At 35.0% G+C, this 17,724-nt stretch overlaps 1 protein-coding gene across 2 annotated transcripts; it reads right to left on the bottom strand.

Moving 5' to 3' along the window:
* Positions 1 to 3,964: 3,964 nt before the first annotated feature.
* Positions 3,965 to 16,569, bottom strand: MAT2B (methionine adenosyltransferase 2 non-catalytic beta subunit). 2 transcript variants are annotated; one of them, XM_074292007.1, is made up of 7 exons: positions 16,374 to 16,569; positions 10,979 to 11,173; positions 9,254 to 9,368; positions 8,890 to 9,042; positions 7,879 to 8,072; positions 5,822 to 5,935; positions 3,965 to 4,883 (listed from the first exon to the last, which is right to left on the bottom strand). In XM_074292007.1, exons 1-7 carry the CDS (start codon positions 16,401 to 16,403, stop codon positions 4,713 to 4,715), a joined length of 972 nt encoding a protein of 323 aa, XP_074148108.1. In that variant the 5' UTR covers positions 16,404 to 16,569; the 3' UTR covers positions 3,965 to 4,712. The 2 variants fall into 2 exon arrangements, with proteins under 2 accessions (XP_074148108.1, XP_074148109.1); XM_074292008.1 differs by lacking the exon at positions 16,374 to 16,569 and adding an exon at positions 14,155 to 14,376.
* Between the last annotated feature and the right edge of the window lie 1,155 nt (positions 16,570 to 17,724).

The following is a 17,724-nucleotide window of genomic DNA, read 5'->3' as shown; positions in this document are numbered from 1 at the left end:
ATATCATATACACCAAATTATTCAAAGCAGGCACTTTTTACCCATCCTCCTTGTTTTTGTGTGCATGTGTGTTAGCAAGGAATTGTAAACACAACAGATGCTTATAGAATAATTGCTAAACAAATCATGGTACATGAATAAAATGTATTAGTGTACCAAAAAAAAAAAAAAAAAAAAAAAAAAGATGAATATGAAGAATTCCTCCTAAGTCTGAGAAGACTTACATTAACTAATGAAGAGTGGAGCATTTTAATAAGAAAAATATGGTGTACAGTGACAAAATGAACAGAAACAACAAAAACTGAATGCTGTATAATTAAAGTGACTGAAAACACATCTTTTCCTTTCTTTGCACAGGTAGCAAGTCAATATGGATGCAACATAGTATGTCAGAAGTCAATGTGTTGGTTTGTTTTGCTGAATATCCTCTCCCCTTCTCCCACTCTTTTCTTTTACTTTAAAAAAAAACCAAAACTTACTTTTCTTTATTATTTGTTAAAAATGAGGTGATATAGAGGAATATATTTAGAAAGAATCCTATAAAAGCAAAAGTTAATATTTTCAAAGGAAATTATTATGAAAATTTGGAGCAGCATTCTTAACTTTTTGAAATTTTTTTGGGGGGACAACCTCCCCAATAAAACATTTTTTGAGATGTTAATCACAGAATCCTGGGTTAAATATACCATGTTCAGGTCTATATCCCAAGAAATTCATAGAAGGAAAAGGACCCAAATGTGCAAAAATGTTTTTGGAAACTTTTTTTATGGTAGCAAAGAATTGCAAAATGAGTAGATGCCCATCAATTGGGTAATGGCTGCACAAGTTGTAGTATATGAAGGTAATGGAATATTATTGTTCTATAAAAAATGCTGAATATGATTTTAGAAAGGTCTGGAAAGATTTACATAAACTGATGCTGAGTGAAACAAGCAGAACCAGGAATACATTGCATACAATAAGAAAGTACAATGATCAACTATGAAAGACTTGGTTCTTCATAGTTCAGTGGTCCAAGGCAATGCCAATAGACTTTGAATAGAAAATGAATTATGGAGATTGAATGCAAATCAACACAGGGTATGGTCACTTCTTTTTTCCTTATCCATGGTTTTTCCTTTTTGTTCTAATTTTTCTTTCCCAATGACTCACAAAGCAATGTATATTAAAAATAAATTAATTTTTAAAAATGCACCATGTTCTCATTTCTTGTGACAAGAGGCTTTTATAAAACTTTCTACCTTGTCTAGCCTTGCCTTCTGTATTAAAATGTGATATTTATAATGGAACATACTTTCTACAAGTATGAGTATAACTAACAGTAAAACCAAAGTATTTTCCATCGAAAACACTAACAAAATGATCCCAGAAGTTTCAGTAGCCATATTCAAGTTTTATGGAACACACCATCTATAGGGAGTTAGTAGTTTGATGCCCTCTTATTTAAATAGCAGAATGGCTAAGGGAAAGAATGTACTACTGAATAATATATATTAAGGAAGATTCAACTAAGAAAACAAGTGACTGATTTTCTAGCTAGCTCTTCTAAAGATACTAATTGTCTATAAAACAGTGCAATCACCCCTAGATATTTTTGAATATAAAACTGAATTTGTCTGATCTAATTGAATCTAACTAAATCTAACTTTTCACATGCTACTGAGTTTGTCCTCCAGGCAAGACTACTGGAAGATTAGGGTGTGACTTTCATCTTTACCAGAAAGTTAGCTTCCACCTCCTGCTGCCAACCTGAATTCTGGAGGTGACATGATCTTCCAGTTCAAACAGCTTCCTTTTAATCTCAGGCCTTCCATCTCCTGCTTAATGTTCAGCCTTCAAAAAGAAGAGCAGTAGTGAAACAGGGCCTCCCACTTCACTATGTCCCTTCTGTCTTGTGACACGTTTCTTGCCTCATCTCCACTCTTCTCTGGGCAGAGTGCACCTTTCATTTGACGAATACTCCCATACCTGGTCATATCCTAATTATCCCAATGATTTTGAAACCCTACAGATTATCCAATTCTCATTCATCATTCCCTGCTTTATTATTCCTTATTCCCATCATCAAACCTGCTCTCCCTAACATCTTCAACAGCTATCATCCCCCCTTCCATTGCCCTCTAGGATGCCTCTTTGATGGGGACAAACTTGCCTTTATACTAAATATTTTCCTCTCCCACTCTATGCTCTAGCAATCATCAAAACCTGGGCCTCCTAATGTAATGCTGGAGAAACTGAGCAAGATAAGAGATGACAGTATTCCATACAGATTTTATTAAATGGAGAGATTTATTGGGACCAAATGGATCCATGGTTGATCCCAGGGCTGAATGAGACTTTGGTCTCAAAGAATCCAGCACTGAATATCGGATACAACATTCTTTTATAGGGTAACAAGAATAATGACATAATGGGGGAAGTATCTGGATGGGGGGGAGACATCTAGGATAACGAGGTACTGGAGAGGCTCCTGATAATTTAATGACGGTCTAAAATGGATAAAGACCTTTATCCTATTATAAATATCAAGAGGGAATAAGTATAGCCTAAGGCCTAAGATATAAAACCTTTATCCTAACACTAAAAGGGAATGGTTATAACCTAGGCAGATTAACAATAAAACAATTAGGGAAATTGGGTCAGGACATTAAAGAGAACTATGGAACAACACTAACACAGCCTCCCTCCCCACCCTTTCCAGGACTGCACCATCACTCATTCTCCTAGGTTCACTGCTTGAGGCAGGGAGTTGGAATATTGCATATTCCCCATTGACTTCTAAGGTTTGTTTTTTTTAGCCCTATTAACTCAGTAATTTTTTTTTTTGAAGTTCATGCAATTCTTATCTGCCAACCAATCAAAATCCTGATAGCTATTGCCTTAGGACTTTTAGGTCACTCCTCTTTGTTTCTCAACTAATTTAGTGTTTGGTTCACTATCTCCCTTAATACCTCACTATCCCATTCTTCCACTCAAATGCTTTCTCTTAGACACTTTCTGCCACCATCATCTTCTTCACCCGTTTAAATCCCAATAACCTCATGAGATTTTGGACTTTTGAGTGAACTGGATTTGAGCTGCTCAATAGCCTCACTCTACTGCAGAATTATTGAGTCAAATGGCAAGAAAAGTCAAGACGCAGTGGACATTGGACTTTCTAAATTAAGGTCTTTCCCAGATCTCTTTTTCTGAGACACAATGACTAAGAATTGATCATTTAATCCATTACAAAATCTATCAATTCTCTAACATTTTCACATTCTAGAGTCTACCCTGGCTTCCTTTCAAGGCTCATCTCCGTAGAAAACTTTTCCTTGACTTCCTTAATTTTAATACTTTCTTTGTGAAATTATCTCCAATTTATCTTTTACCTACCACATTTGTATAGAAGTGGGGAGCTTCCAGCCCAGGTTGTGCATTTACAAAATCATGCATAATCAACAACAGGCAATTATGAGCTAAAACCTAGGTAGAACCTCCCATTGCTTGGATTCTATAAGTTGATAATTTTGTATGGCCTGCAAATATTATAAATATTCAAGTGATCCTGATAGATAGCTTAGTGGAGAGATACTTTAGGATGAGATAGCAGCTGAGCCTCCAAAGTATCAAAGTTGTTATGATAGTAAAACCTACATAAGGAACAAAAAATATTTATCTTGGTATTTGCAGTAAAAGGGACATTAGAAAAAAACCACTATTTCATATTTGGAAATGTTTAACATGACTATATATGTATAATCTTTATCGGGTTCTTACTAATTTTAGGAGTGGGAAGGAGAAAAATTTAGAATTGAAGAGCCCAATTCAAGATCAAACAGGTAATAAGAGAATCAATATTCAAATCCAGTTCTTCCGATTCCAGCTTCAAGGTTAATCCCACTATAACTCAGTCCTATTCAAGAAAATATGGAACTAGAAAAGAATGAAAAATTACTGAGAACAAAGAAATTAAGAACTCTCATGCCAGCAATATAGATTTATTATTATTCATGACTAGTCAAAAAGCTTACAAGGTTCATTATCAGACTAAAACAAGTTTAAAGTACAGCCACAGATTCAAAACATCATTTAGAGACATGGAGTGAAAAAAGACAGTTACAAAAACACATAAAGGAACCCATTCATATGGGTGCTCACTGTATTTTGCTAAAAATGCAGTAAACATCGAGCTACAGTTTTCAAGATACAGAACATTCTGAAAATATATCTTAAGCATAAAAATTGTACTTAAGTTGCAAAAATAAGGTTTTGCTTTTTTTTTAAACATTTGATCTGAGCTCAAAGCAATGAAATAATGAACGCCAATGATTTTTCACATCAGTTTAACTCACATTTGAACAATAACCATAAAAATGATTTTTTTCTCTTTTTTTGTGATGAGAAACTGAAGTCAACAGCATGGACAATGCATTGCATCCAAAAGAAAGTCTGTGGTGGATCTGCTTTATCCTGGTCATAAAATATTTTAAGAATCATAATTTACCATTTTCCAACAAGAAATTAAGCCAGTAGAAACAAAATGATAAAAGGAAAGATTATTACTTCAATCAGGGCTCTTTTGCCACTTAGCTCCCTTAGGTAACAGTTTCACTAGTGCAAGAGCAATATCATTTACCTGAAAGATCATAAGTGTCACAATTGAACACTCATACAAAACTATTTCCTTTTTCTTTAAAAAGTGCCATGTACTGTACTTTTTGTACTTAAAACTAATGAAAGACTGTTTGTCTCCATCTCTTGTCAATGAGAAAAGGCCAAAGTGATTCTTTAATTCCAATCCGAAATGGTGTTCGTTGGCCAATGCCCAGGGTCTCTAATTTGGAGCAGTCAAGTTGAGCATTTCTTGGACGTGGAGCTCCCAAGACTGGGCTGTCGGTGATCTTTTTGGGGGGAAAAAAAAAAAAAAAAAAAAAAATTTCTGGAGGCTCTAACAAGAACAAATTAAACATTTATAAAGAAAAATGATAAACCTCATCCCTAGGAGGATAAACTGTTAGCATAGAATTATAGATTCAGAACTGCAAAGGGGTTATAAAATAGGAATTCAAATCTCACTTCTGGTAGTTATTACTTATGCTACCATGGGCAAATCCCTTTATCACCTTGGGCCTCAGTTCCCTCAATTGCAAGGTAAGCTCTGATATCCCTTCCATTTCTAAATGAATGAGATCCTATAATCCCATTTAACCAATCTAAAGTTTATATCTAGTCATTACTAGGTGAGTGGAAGGCTTCTTTGAGGAATTCTAGGAACAAAGGAACACAAAATTAGAACCAAGTTCTTGTGAGTGATTGTTTCATTGTATATTGTTTAGAATTTATTTCCTTTTCCAAAATACTATCCTTTCAAGACCCACCACCTTCCTATAAATAATCTAAGTTTTTTCCCTCACCAAAATTATCTTCTTTATTTTGTAAAAACACATATGAAACGTTATCTCTCCTAGATGAAATATAAGCTCCTCAATGCAGGGAACTGCTTCATTTTTGCCTTCGTATCCCTAGTAACTAACACAGATCCTTTGTAGGTGGGAGGTTTATTTAAATAAATATTTGTTAACTGATTAAAAGGTTGTTGTTTTTTTTTAATTATATGTGAGGAAACTGAGGCCCAGAAAAGTCACTGAGATAAGATTTGGGAACTGAACCCATGTCCACTGCCTCCAAATCCATTATCCACTACAAGCATAATTTTGTATCCACACAGTGCATTTGCCTTATTCAGCCAAGTCTACTTTGCAATCACACATTTGGCCTTTAAGGAAGGGAGCTTCTTTTTTTTTTTTTTTTTTTAAACTTCTGCATGCCATATACTTACAGGTCTTAAGTGACTATTAGGAAGGTTAAAAGCATCTGCAATAGCACATGCCATTTCATATTTGGTCATTTGTTCATTGCCAGACCAATGGAAGGTGCCTTTGATTGTAGGATCCTAAGAACAAAAAAAAGCAACACAAAATAAATACCAAGATCTTCTGAGATGTTTACTTAGGCTACCAGGCATCAAAGATCATCCTTTTTCTTCAATATTATTTCTAGAACAACTTTTCTGTAAACAAGACTAATGAAGAAGTAAAAACATCTTATAATATATACTGTTTTTTCCTAACATTTTTAGAAAATAAATATAAATGACTATCCCCATAAATTGTTCAAATTTATTATTTGAATTAGGAATGCAACTCAATTACAGTAGTACCCTCAAGGCAATTTCAGCCTACTAAAATGAACTTAATTTAATACAAGCAGTCCTTATCTCTTTTCTTAGCTCCAGTACTGTTTCCATGTTTATGTGATAGATTTACCAGAATAGCCCAGAAATATCTCAAACTTAATATACCAGATTCTATCTCTCTCTTCTCCCCTTATTTTTGTGGATCTCATCCCATCATAAACTCACATTTATATTTTTATGCTTCTCTTAAATCTTGAATTTGAAAATCAGATTTTTCTATTCAACTCTACTCTTTTTGTCAGGAATGCTTGAAAAATCCTCTTATTAAATGTCCATTTTTACCCCCTTAAAAGATTACTCAGTTTTGCTGGGTAAGTGATTTTTCATTGTAATCTTAGCTCCTTTGCTTTGGAATGCAGAAGCTGGAACTCTTATATTATACTAACGATAGCTCTGTGATATATTGAATTGTTTCTTTCTGATTTGTTTGCACTATTTTCTCCTTGATCTGGGAAATCTTGAATTTAGCTACAATATTCCTGGGGATTTTTGTTATGGTACCTCTTTTAGGAAGTGATCAATGGATTCTATTTTCCCTTCAATTCTAGAATTATCAGGGCAGTTTTCTTTGATAATTTCTTGAAAAATGTTTATGTTGGTTTTGGGTTTTTTTGGATAATGGCAGTCTGGATATACCAATAGTTTTTAAATTACCTCCCTGTAACTATTTTCCATGTTAGTAGCTTTTCCAGTGAGGTATTTTACATTTAAATTCTAATAGTTACCTATAGATAATCTAATCTCCTTAACAACCTGGATCCAGCCTATCTATCTTTTTAAGCTGGTTACACATTTTTCTTCTCCTGTATTCTATACCATAGTCACATTGATCTAATTTCTGTTCTCTATTCACTGTGGTCATCTTTTATCTCCATGTTTGCAAAAGACCCTTTCCCTGACCCCCTCCCCATTTTTCTACCACTCATATGGCTCACATTCTCTTTCCTCATTTTTACTTCCTGGAACCCCTAGCTTTCTTAAAAGCTCAACTTTTAAGATTCTTTGGATTTTCCCAGTTTTTGGCATACTTTCCTGCCCTACTCAGTTTGAATTCATTTGTAGTCTATATTTACTTCGCCGTGAACCCATTATGTTATAAATCTACCACATTCCCAGAACAATATAAGCTCTAAAAAGCAGATATTTAGATTTTGTCATTATATTACCAATACCTAGCATGGTGCCTGATACATATTTGTAAGCTATAGAACAATTGTGATGTATTAGTGGAGGGAGAACTCACACCAACAAAACTACAGATCATCAAAAATTTTACACAAATGTCTTAAAATTATATAAAATGGATTTAAAGCAACTCAGATAATAAACTAACTGATGCTTCTTTGGTCTTTAGAATACATCTAAATCTTTTCCTTGATATACAGGAGGAACCAACTTCTCTAAGATTGAAGACATTATTTAGCAAAAACAGATTTGAGTTTTAGGATAAACAATTTAACTGTTGCTATGCATAAAAATTATAAATTGTCTTTACACATTACCTGTGTGTAATAAATGTGCAACTTGTAAAGAGATCTCTATCTAATCCACAATTTTCCTAGTTTGAAAAGAAGCTAGTCTATTCAATATGTGAATCCTAGATATGTAAAACCCTACACTACAGGACATAGAATTCTCACCAGCATCCTCTTCTCTGCCAGCTGCCGGCAAACACTGGCAACATCCTTAACATTTGTGGGAAACCTCTGTTGCCAGTGGTCCATGTTAGCAGATTTGTTACTGAACTGGACTTTGTCAAACATAATAGTTACAGCACTTTCTTCTAGTTTTTCAACTTCTCCATACAGAACAGGAATTCGCAGGACTGCTGCACCTTTGAGGAAACAATGTTTCAAACTAGTTTTGCTTTTCAAGTTTTGTGTAACATGGCAATCACAAAATCTTAACATCTTCCCATCTACAATAACTTCTTACACAAGTATTATTCTGAAGGTTTTTAATAAAATGCATTCCCAAACTGCTGATCAGTGAATGAATCATTCTAATTTTTAAAAAGCATTTGTTCAGTATATTTTCAACCAACAAAAGTTATGTTCTTCTAATGTTTGTAGTAGCCTACAATATAAATGAGATAAAAAGATATGTGATACAAAATTCAAGCTCTAAGAAGGCTTAAATGGTTAAGTCAAATGATTAAGATATTATTACCTCTAATGCAAAATAGAATGAAGTACTATGTGAGTTCAGAAGAGAGGAATCGTTAAGAGAAAATAAGGGTTTTTGTGCGGGAACTGGATATCGAAGGATTATTATGAATGAGACAGACAGAGATGAGTGGCAAGAAAACTTAGGCTATGTTCAAATATATAAGGTATTATTAAGAGAATTATAGGTAATAAAACAAGAAATAGATAAAATCGTGAAGGCTAAGATGTCTCACCTTCTGAAGTTTTGTTTTTCTACCTTTTTTTATAGCTGTGTTCTTTTACATATAAACTATTCATAAAATTGATCATTCACTAAAAACAATGTAATGAATCACATACAGACTGTACATAACTTTACCAAACTGCTCACCTCAATGAGAGGAAAAAGAGTAGAAGAAACTTTGGAATTCAAATTGTACAAGCCATAAAATAGCCAAGAATATTTCCCACTAGCATTAAATAACTAATAATGTTATTTCTTACCAACATTGTTTTCCAAGACAGCCCTTTCTCCTTCTAGTTTTGTTTTACCATACAAATTTAGGGGATTTGGAGTATCCTCTTCAGTATAAGGTGGATTTGTTCCATCAAACACATAATCTGAGCTAATGTAGATCAGAAATGCTCCAATTCCCGCTAGAGGGAAAAAAAAACAATATTAAATGACTAAACAGATTAAAACAAAAAGCAAAAAACACCCTTGACCGAATTATAATAAAAGAAAGTGTTTTATTTTGTGGTTTTTTTTCCAGGCAAAGTAATACAAAACCATGTCCCTTAAATATATATTTAAAATATTAAATCTCAGCAATTAATATTTTATAAAGGTTCTATAATGTCAAATTACCTGCTTCCTTTGCTAAATTCCCTGAAGCATCCACATTAAGCTGAGAAGCAGCATCTGGTTGATTCTCTACAACATCTGGCCTTCTTTCTGCTGCACAATGTACTATGACATGGGGCTGGAATTAAGCATTCATGCATTTTTAACAACAACAAAAATGCAGAATTAACTACATCTTCCCTATAGTAAATATAGAGAAAATGTTCATTAAAGCAAAACCTTCTTCACCACTACTGAATGAATAAATAAGTTATACTATTATTCCTTCTTCAAGTGAATGGAGTTAAATGTACATAGGAAGAGATATTAAAGTTGTGAATTCACTAATAGAGGGAACTCCTAATTGAGGACACTCTCTACTAATGCAAGTCAGTCCCTGCTCTGCAAACTATAAACTTAGTGAGTTACTTAGAGAACTAAGATCCTAAATGACTTGGCAATCAGTTTTTTTTTTGAGGAGGGACTTGATGTCAGGTTATTCTAGATGTCTCTATTACGTCATAATGCTTTATAACTCGAGGGGAAAAAAAAGGGGGGGAGTAGGGGATGGGGAGAAAAAGTTCTAGCACATAAACTTATAATAAATTCAAATATTTCCATTCTTTTTCATGAAATCTTTAAGCAATAAATTAAAATGCAGATGCTTTCAACACAATGGCTAGCAGTTATAGTGAAACCTAGCATAGCTGTCTATTTTGGAATCCAGGGAGCAGATAGTAGTGCTCCAGAAATTGGGGGAGAACAGAGGGAAGGAAAATAAGAAGGTAGGACTTTTTATTAACAATGCTGATGGATTTACCTAACTTTGTGTGTTCAGAATTGCTCAAAGAGCTAATGAGACTGATAAGTCTCTGATAGAAAAGTACCACTTCAATCTTTTAAAAAAGAAAAAGAAAACCTCTTTGGCTATGTTTATCATTACTTTTTCAGGTTACATTATGCTGAATGTGGTTTATACTCCCCCCCCATTCTTTCTCAAATGAAACTAAGCTTTATGATTTAGCAGTATAGACACTGACATAACACATACATAGCATTTTTATCTCTTTTCAGTTACCCTAAAGCAACAGAAAAGTCTTGGGGGTGGAAAAGGATGTGTGCATGTGTATGTAAGTCTGAGGGTGTGTGCACACAACTTGCGGGTTACGGAACTATTTATATTTATATGGCTCTTATGATAAAGGATTTGTCCATAAAAAAATGACCTCTCAAAAACCAACTGCATTTCAGCAACAGCACATTGTCAGTGAGGAGCTGAATAAAAAAATAGTAACAAAATAACTAAGCAGATCCTTTATTATAACATAATTATGGAAAGATATAGACATGAATTGGACAGAAATCAGAATCATGATTTTATCACCTACCCGTGGTGAAGCAAATAGTTTTTAAACTTATTTGTTAATCCATCAAATTAATAAAGATGGAAATCCCACCTTTAAAGTGTGCTAAAAATTCCAAATATTGTTGGTGATGGACCCTGTGCTAAAACAATACTAATTCATCTCTCTACTTCTTTGTTCCTTAGACACATTCATTTCTCATATTCTTTGTCCTTTTGCCTCATACTCTTCTTAATGGTAACTTCACTACCCTAAGATTTAGTTTTTGTCTTGACTTCTTAATGGCCTGCTAACTTCTTAGACATGTAGTTTCAAATAATCTGGGAAATTTATAACACTGAAGGTGCTTAAATGTCTTTTCCCTTCTCTCACTATTACAACATACCTGAAAATCCTGAATGATATCATGAACTGCATGAGTATCCAAAAGATTGACTTGTTCAAATCTTGGTCGAGCTCTACTGTAACCACAACCAACTGCATGCCAGTTGTTCTGCTCAAACTCTTTGTATACAGCTCTGCCAAGTAGGCCAGTGGCACCAGTAATCAAAGCACGCCTACTGGGGACATTAACATCCTCCTAAAATGTAAAGGCAAAAACTGATTTATTTGAACATCACAATGTCATAAGAAATTGACTTAATTTCAAATAAAATTTACCAAACAACTTAAGGAACTACAATTGAGATTTCAAACTACCAGGAATTTACAAATGTACCCTCCCCCTAAAAAATAAATCAATGCAAAACCAATTTAAATTGCATACTGCTTAGTTCTATTTCAAAGATTTGACAAGTAAAGTTAATTACCAGATAATCTTATTTCTATTCACTTGATAACACCTGAATGTAGCTCACACACACTATTTAGTCAGCACACTTTTCAGTGATTTATCAAAAAACATAGATATGATGGTGCAGTGGATAGAGCACCAGCTTTGAATTCAGGAGGATCCAAGTTCAAATCTGGTCTCAGACACTTAACCTCGGCCTCAGGAGAAAAAAAAATATCACACCTGTGATTTAAAAAAGCCACCCTCAACTCATTCAAGAGGGTTAAAATTTTCATTTGGGGGGCATTTTAAATATAGTAAGTGGAAGCCTAACTATAGACAGAACAGAGAAATGGCAATCAAAATTTATCTTTTTTCTTTCAAAAAATGAGGAAGTTTGACTAGTGTCTAAAGGGTCTTACAACTAATTTCTGTGATCCTATGAACATTATGAAATTCCCAGGGCTCTCCCCAAAATTGTGTTTAAAAACTAACTAAACTAAAATTTGACAGCAGAGATTGTACTTTATTTATTTTCAAATCTCTCTCCCAATACCATGTAACAAATAGTTACTGAATAAATGTGGAGTGAGAAACAATACAAGTCTTATTCTAATTCCAAATCTTTCCGGGCTTCCACCATGTCAAGTAACTTGTTAATTTAATGAAAAAAAAAAAAAAAAAAAAAAAAAAAAAATTATAGTTTCTATATAAACCCAACCCAATAAACCATATTTGGACAAAAATTTGATTTAAAAAAATACTATTTTAAGTGTAACATTCTACTTTGGTCTAGTAAATCAGATTAAATTATGTTACTAGTTGATACTCAACATTGTTATGGCCTTCAGGAAAGTTTGATTTACAAATTTTGATTGCAGCTTCAGAGCTCCCTGAACTTAATAAATTCATGTATAAACATCCACTTTCACAAGTAGAAAACAATAAACCATTTTTTTTCTCAAACTCTGATACTTAAATGTAAATTCAAAGAAAATATTTTAAAATGCACTAAAATTTGCTGTTCAAGAATTTTACTTATTACTCTATGAATATGATTTTGTTTTAGGAGAATGGAACTATATCTTCCAAGTTTTACTTTTCAATAAAAAGCTAGTGTGTTGCTAATCTTAAAAATATTTCACCGAAAAAAATTTAGGCAATAACTCTATAATTTAGTCTGAACATGAAATACAAATGCAAACCATTACACACCACTACCAAAAGTATTGCAGGATAAATGCTACAAATTTAGGTACTTATCAGCAAAAGAGAAGTAATTACTTTTGGTTTATATGCCAAATACTCAAAAGGTCTCCAGTATTTTAATGAACACGTATATATGATTATGTTTTAATCCTTGAAAGTTTTAATTTGGCAAGTTAATAACTCTTTCAAAAGTTATAATTGGGGCAGCTAGGTGGCGCAGTGGATAGAGCACCAGCCGTGAATTCACTTAACTTCCTAGCTGTGTGACCCTGGGCAAGTCACTTAACCCCAGCCTCAGGGGAAAAAAAAAAGTTGTTTTTACATGACATGTTTTAGATTACCTTATTTAAGCTCTTGAGAAAGGCAGATTTCATTTCATTTTACCTATCAGAGAACTGAGGTTGAGTGAGATTACAGTGACTTGCCCAGTAGAAAAGCTAGATAATGTGAGCAAACTGCGTATCCTAACATTTTTTTTCCTGCTTCGTATTATTTACAACAAATAATTTCTTATTAGTCTCTACCTGTAATTTCACTAGCAAAAAAATAACATCACCAGTTGGTCAGCAACTTCTAATCTTATAAGAGTAACTTGCCCAGGGTCACAAAATAAGTAAAGTAGGCACCGGGACTGGAAGCAGCTGATCTTCAAGCTTTCTACCAACAGTACCCTATAGTCTCTTAGAAGAATATGTCAATAATAAATACGCACAATCTGTGATACTAAGAAAATATTGACTCTCAAGAAAGTTTATTCTAATTCAGTAAATGTTCCCTTCTTATACATAAGTCTGCCACAAAGATTACCACAAAAACCATTATCCACTTATATGCAGCCTAATTCAATTCCAGACGTTTATGAAGGCCTTATCCATGAAGAAACGGAAGGATACTAAGAAAATATTCACTCTAAAGACTTTATTCTAATTCAGTAACTTTATTTACTACTTGTCATGTATAGGCCTACCACTAAGATTACCACAAAAACCATTATCCACTTATATACTGTCTATTTCAGTTCCAGAATTATTTATGAAGGGGTTTATCTAAAAAGATAGAGGGGAGAAGGAAGATGGGTTAGAACGTGGGTTCAACATTCCCTAGTCTGACTTTGTAGACACTAAACTCTCCTCAGCCTCAACCAGAAATGGAGGTTCTCAACCCCCACAAACCTTAAGAATAGCACCCCTGCAAGGAGATCTAAAAGAGACCGCCCACCTGTCCTCGAATTTAGGAATACAAGATCCCTACCCGGAAAGAACCCAAACCCTACAAGCCCCCCCCCCCCCACCGCGTTCTGTTTGCCAGAAAGCTGCTTTTTCTGAACTACAGATTACGAAATTCCAGGAAAATCAGCAAAGAGAAGAGAAATAAAGTGAAATCGTCACCAAGACTGGAGCTCTTCGAAATGGAGTGCCTTCAGAGAAAAAAAGTCAGGCGCTTCTCAGGCTTTGCCCGCCGGCGCCTCCTCGGCCTCGGTCCCCCGGGGCTCGGAAGCACCCAAGTGGAGAAAGACGCAAGCAGTCCCGCTCCCCGAGGAAAGAAGGGGGGTAGACGGTAGGAGAGCCCACTCCGCTCACCTCCACCAGCTGGCAGCTTCCAGGGACAAAGTGGATGGTCAGCTCCTTCTCCCGCCCAACCATTCCCGCAGCCGTGGCGGAACCGTCTGCCTCCAACCTGAGCCCCAGCCCGGGTTTCGGCCCGCAGCCACCAGCGTCAGGAACACCTCCCACTAGACTCAGGCCCAGCCTCTCGCAGAGGTCCCTTCCGGCTTCCGCCGCCACTGACACGCACACCGATTGGCTACACCTCTTTTCCCGATCGGGGTCGCTAAATGGTTAGCTTCCTCTGTAGTCAGAAGTGCTGATTGGCCATGCTCATCCTCTCTCTCGGAGTTTCTTAAAGGGACAAACGTATGACAGGGGGCGGGTTCTAAACGAGTCTAGGCTATAGGAGGAACGAGAAGATCATCTACTTTTTCAAAAGATTAGAGACAATCAGACTTAGATTTTGGCCTTTTATTACCCCTAGGAGACAGCCAAAGAAAAGTGACTGAAGGAACGGTAAGAGTCAAAAGACCGGTCTCTGCACTGCTCTTTATTGGCAATGACACTGTATTATTATTGTGATATTCAACCTATCACTTACAAATGAGAACCGAGATTCAGAGCTGGAAGATAGAGGCTATCTAACCCCATAGCCTCATTTTACAAATGAGACAAGCTCAGAGAAGTTGTTCGATTTGGCTGAAGTCACCTAAGTAGCAATGTTATTCCAAGCACTCTTAAAATATGAATTGTTTATTATGAACAACAAAATCTTGTTCAGCTCCAAATCTTATGGTCTATGACTTCACACAGTTACTGCTCCCTTTTTGCACCTAGTAAATTATTTTTTCCAACAATTTTCACATTATTAGATCTCTATTAGTTATCTCAAGTTAGGAAATGACCTTGTTTCCTGTCTTGCCATAATATAGTCAGTTCTAAAAAAACAAGTAATGGGGAAAAACAGAGTTTGGCCTATTGGAAATAGGCCACAGCTATCTCGACTTTTGGTAGACAAAGGTATTCCTATTTTTTGTGTGATAGGGAGAACACATCACAAGTTTGACTTGTCAGATCCTGTTCTAGACATGTAATAACATTTAATGTTTTTCTAGATAGAGTAGATACATTTACCTAAAGAGCAGGAGGAAAATTATATTTCTGAAAACACCAGAAAACCTAAGGGAGAAAGACTGGTTTCCAAATCATCATTTGCTAAAGTCAACTTAAGATTAAAAACTTTTTTTTTTTTTTTTCTGAGTCCAGATACTTGTCTACTATCTTCCCCAACCCTTCTTTCCCCACTTCTCAAAACTTCTTAACCAGGGACAGTCTAGTAGAAAGGACCAAGCAAAACAATTGTAGATTTCCTGGTGTAAATTTTGATTCAGTTGTTATTTAGGCCATACTGAATGCCCTTAAAATTACACAACCTACAGGTTATTAATTGGAAAAGCAAATAAACCTAAATAAGATTTTTTAAACAAAAAAGTACCTGGGTGGTTGCTTTAAAGTTAAAATAGAGATTCGGATGTAACAGCTTAAGAAAACATAAAAACACTTTATTCTGTTCACTGGAGGTACTCCAGGTAAGAAATAGTATGGCGATTTTCCCAGTCACGTATAATGGGAGAAAAAGAAGCCCACTGTAATAGTTACTCAACTGACTTATATTTGAGCATTAGTATATGGCTACCTGTCAAAGTGGCTTGGCTTTTATTCCTGGACTATTACATGAGTAGAAAAAATATCTTTGGTGATACTAGGAAGATAAATGAAAATGCAATCAAATGTAAGATGTCACAAATGAGTCTGTGAATTTAAATTGAATACGAAGAGAATACATATACACACCCATACTATATTGACAAAAAAATCTATTCATGTAGCAAAACAAAGAAAAATAATAGAGCACCATATATAAAACTCCCAAGTAATCCAAACAAGGTGATAAGGGAAAACATTTTAAGTGCTGGCAAAGGAAAAAGCATACATCATTTTGCATTGTGTTCATGTCAGCTACTTAAACTGTCTAATTGAATGCTGTGATCTCCTAGATCAAAACCTTCCTCTCATCCCCATTTTCAATGTTGAACTTTTTTCATCTAAATGGTACACTCAGGCTAACTTTGTAGACTTGTTAGATACTAGTACTATTTTTCTTAAGCATTCATTCATGTTTTGTTTTAAAAGCAGTAAGACCACGAATTCCAAAACCAAAGTATTTTAATTCTTAAATGTCCAACCCTTACCTGTTCCATTGCCATCAGCATTTCAGGCATGATTCTTATTTCAGTAATTATATTTAGAAATTGCCCTAACCCCCCCAAACAGGGTCCAGGACTAGCTGTTTCTTTGTCTACTTCAGGCAGCAAACAACACTAGCACTGCAAAAGCGAGGCTTTTTCACTTGACCTTTTTTCAATTAGCATTTAGATTCCAGTCTCTGGATCACGTGCCGTTTCCCACATTCTAGTAAGCTGGCAGCTGATTCCTTCTGGCAGTCTTGAAAATACCCAATGAGAAGTTACAGGCTTAATTTCCACTTAAATCAGAGTGAGATAGCAAAGCGATTATGTAGGTCCAAGTGATTTAAGGTAAAAGCTTTCTAGTAATTTGTGGCAATCGTTCTTTTGTAAGAAATACTTGGGGAACAGCCAAACATGCAATTGATTATCTTCCCTTTAATCTTAGTCTATAGAATAATAGAAACAATGGATGAAAGTTGCAAATCAACAACTTTGGTGTTTTATAAGGAAAACTCTCTAAATGTTTAAGCTATCCCAAAGTAAAATGGACTAAGGAGATAGTAAATGTCTACTTCTCTCATCGCCCACCAGAGGCTTTCAAATAAAAGCTAGTATACTTTTCAGTCATGTTGTAGAGGAAATTCATGTTTTTAATTGGGCTATTAAGTTCCAACTCAAGATTATCAGTGGCAAGGCCACAATGAAATAAAAATATTACTGGTATTTCCTGACCTCTTCAAGTGTTTTGAGAAAACATTGTTTTGAAATGTAAGAGTTGTGTAGTAAACGTTGAATTTGTACTAATAATAGTAGAGACATATATACATATACACATATATAAAATTATATAAAACATTGTATATACCTACATTAAATGCCCAGTTTTATAGAATGTGTGTGTATGTGTGTGTTCTGAGAAAGGCTTGGGACTTACTGTTGGCCAAACAATTAAATTCAAGGGTGGTATTGGCATGATCCTTAAAGAAAAAAAATCTAGCCAGCAGACTACTAAATATCTTGGGAGGGTTTAGGGTTCCAAAAGAAAAAAAGTTTTTAAGAGCATTTGTAAGTAAGTAAGGTATTCATTTGCAAGTGAATTGGGTCTGGATTGATTCAGAGTGAATATAAATAGCAATCTTTTGGCCTAAAAGACAGGGAAATCTCCCCTCCTGATTTATTTTATTTGCCTAAGTGAAAGAGGATATTCTTAGCCTCAATTGCTACTTAACCTTAATCACTGAATGGGTGTGGCTTCGGCCTACTACAAACCAAGGTCTCCCAGGTCATTTAGGGCCACCGAGATCTTGATCTATATCTGGCTACTAGACCCTGATGTCTCTGGAGGGAAAAGTGA

This window comes from Sminthopsis crassicaudata, chromosome 2 (assembly GCF_048593235.1).
Source record: "Sminthopsis crassicaudata isolate SCR6 chromosome 2, ASM4859323v1, whole genome shotgun sequence".
In the NCBI taxonomy this organism is placed as follows: Eukaryota; Metazoa; Chordata; class Mammalia; order Dasyuromorphia; family Dasyuridae; genus Sminthopsis; species Sminthopsis crassicaudata.
Note: the sequence above shows the minus strand (reverse complement) of the source record. Positions and strands in the feature narration are given on the sequence as shown.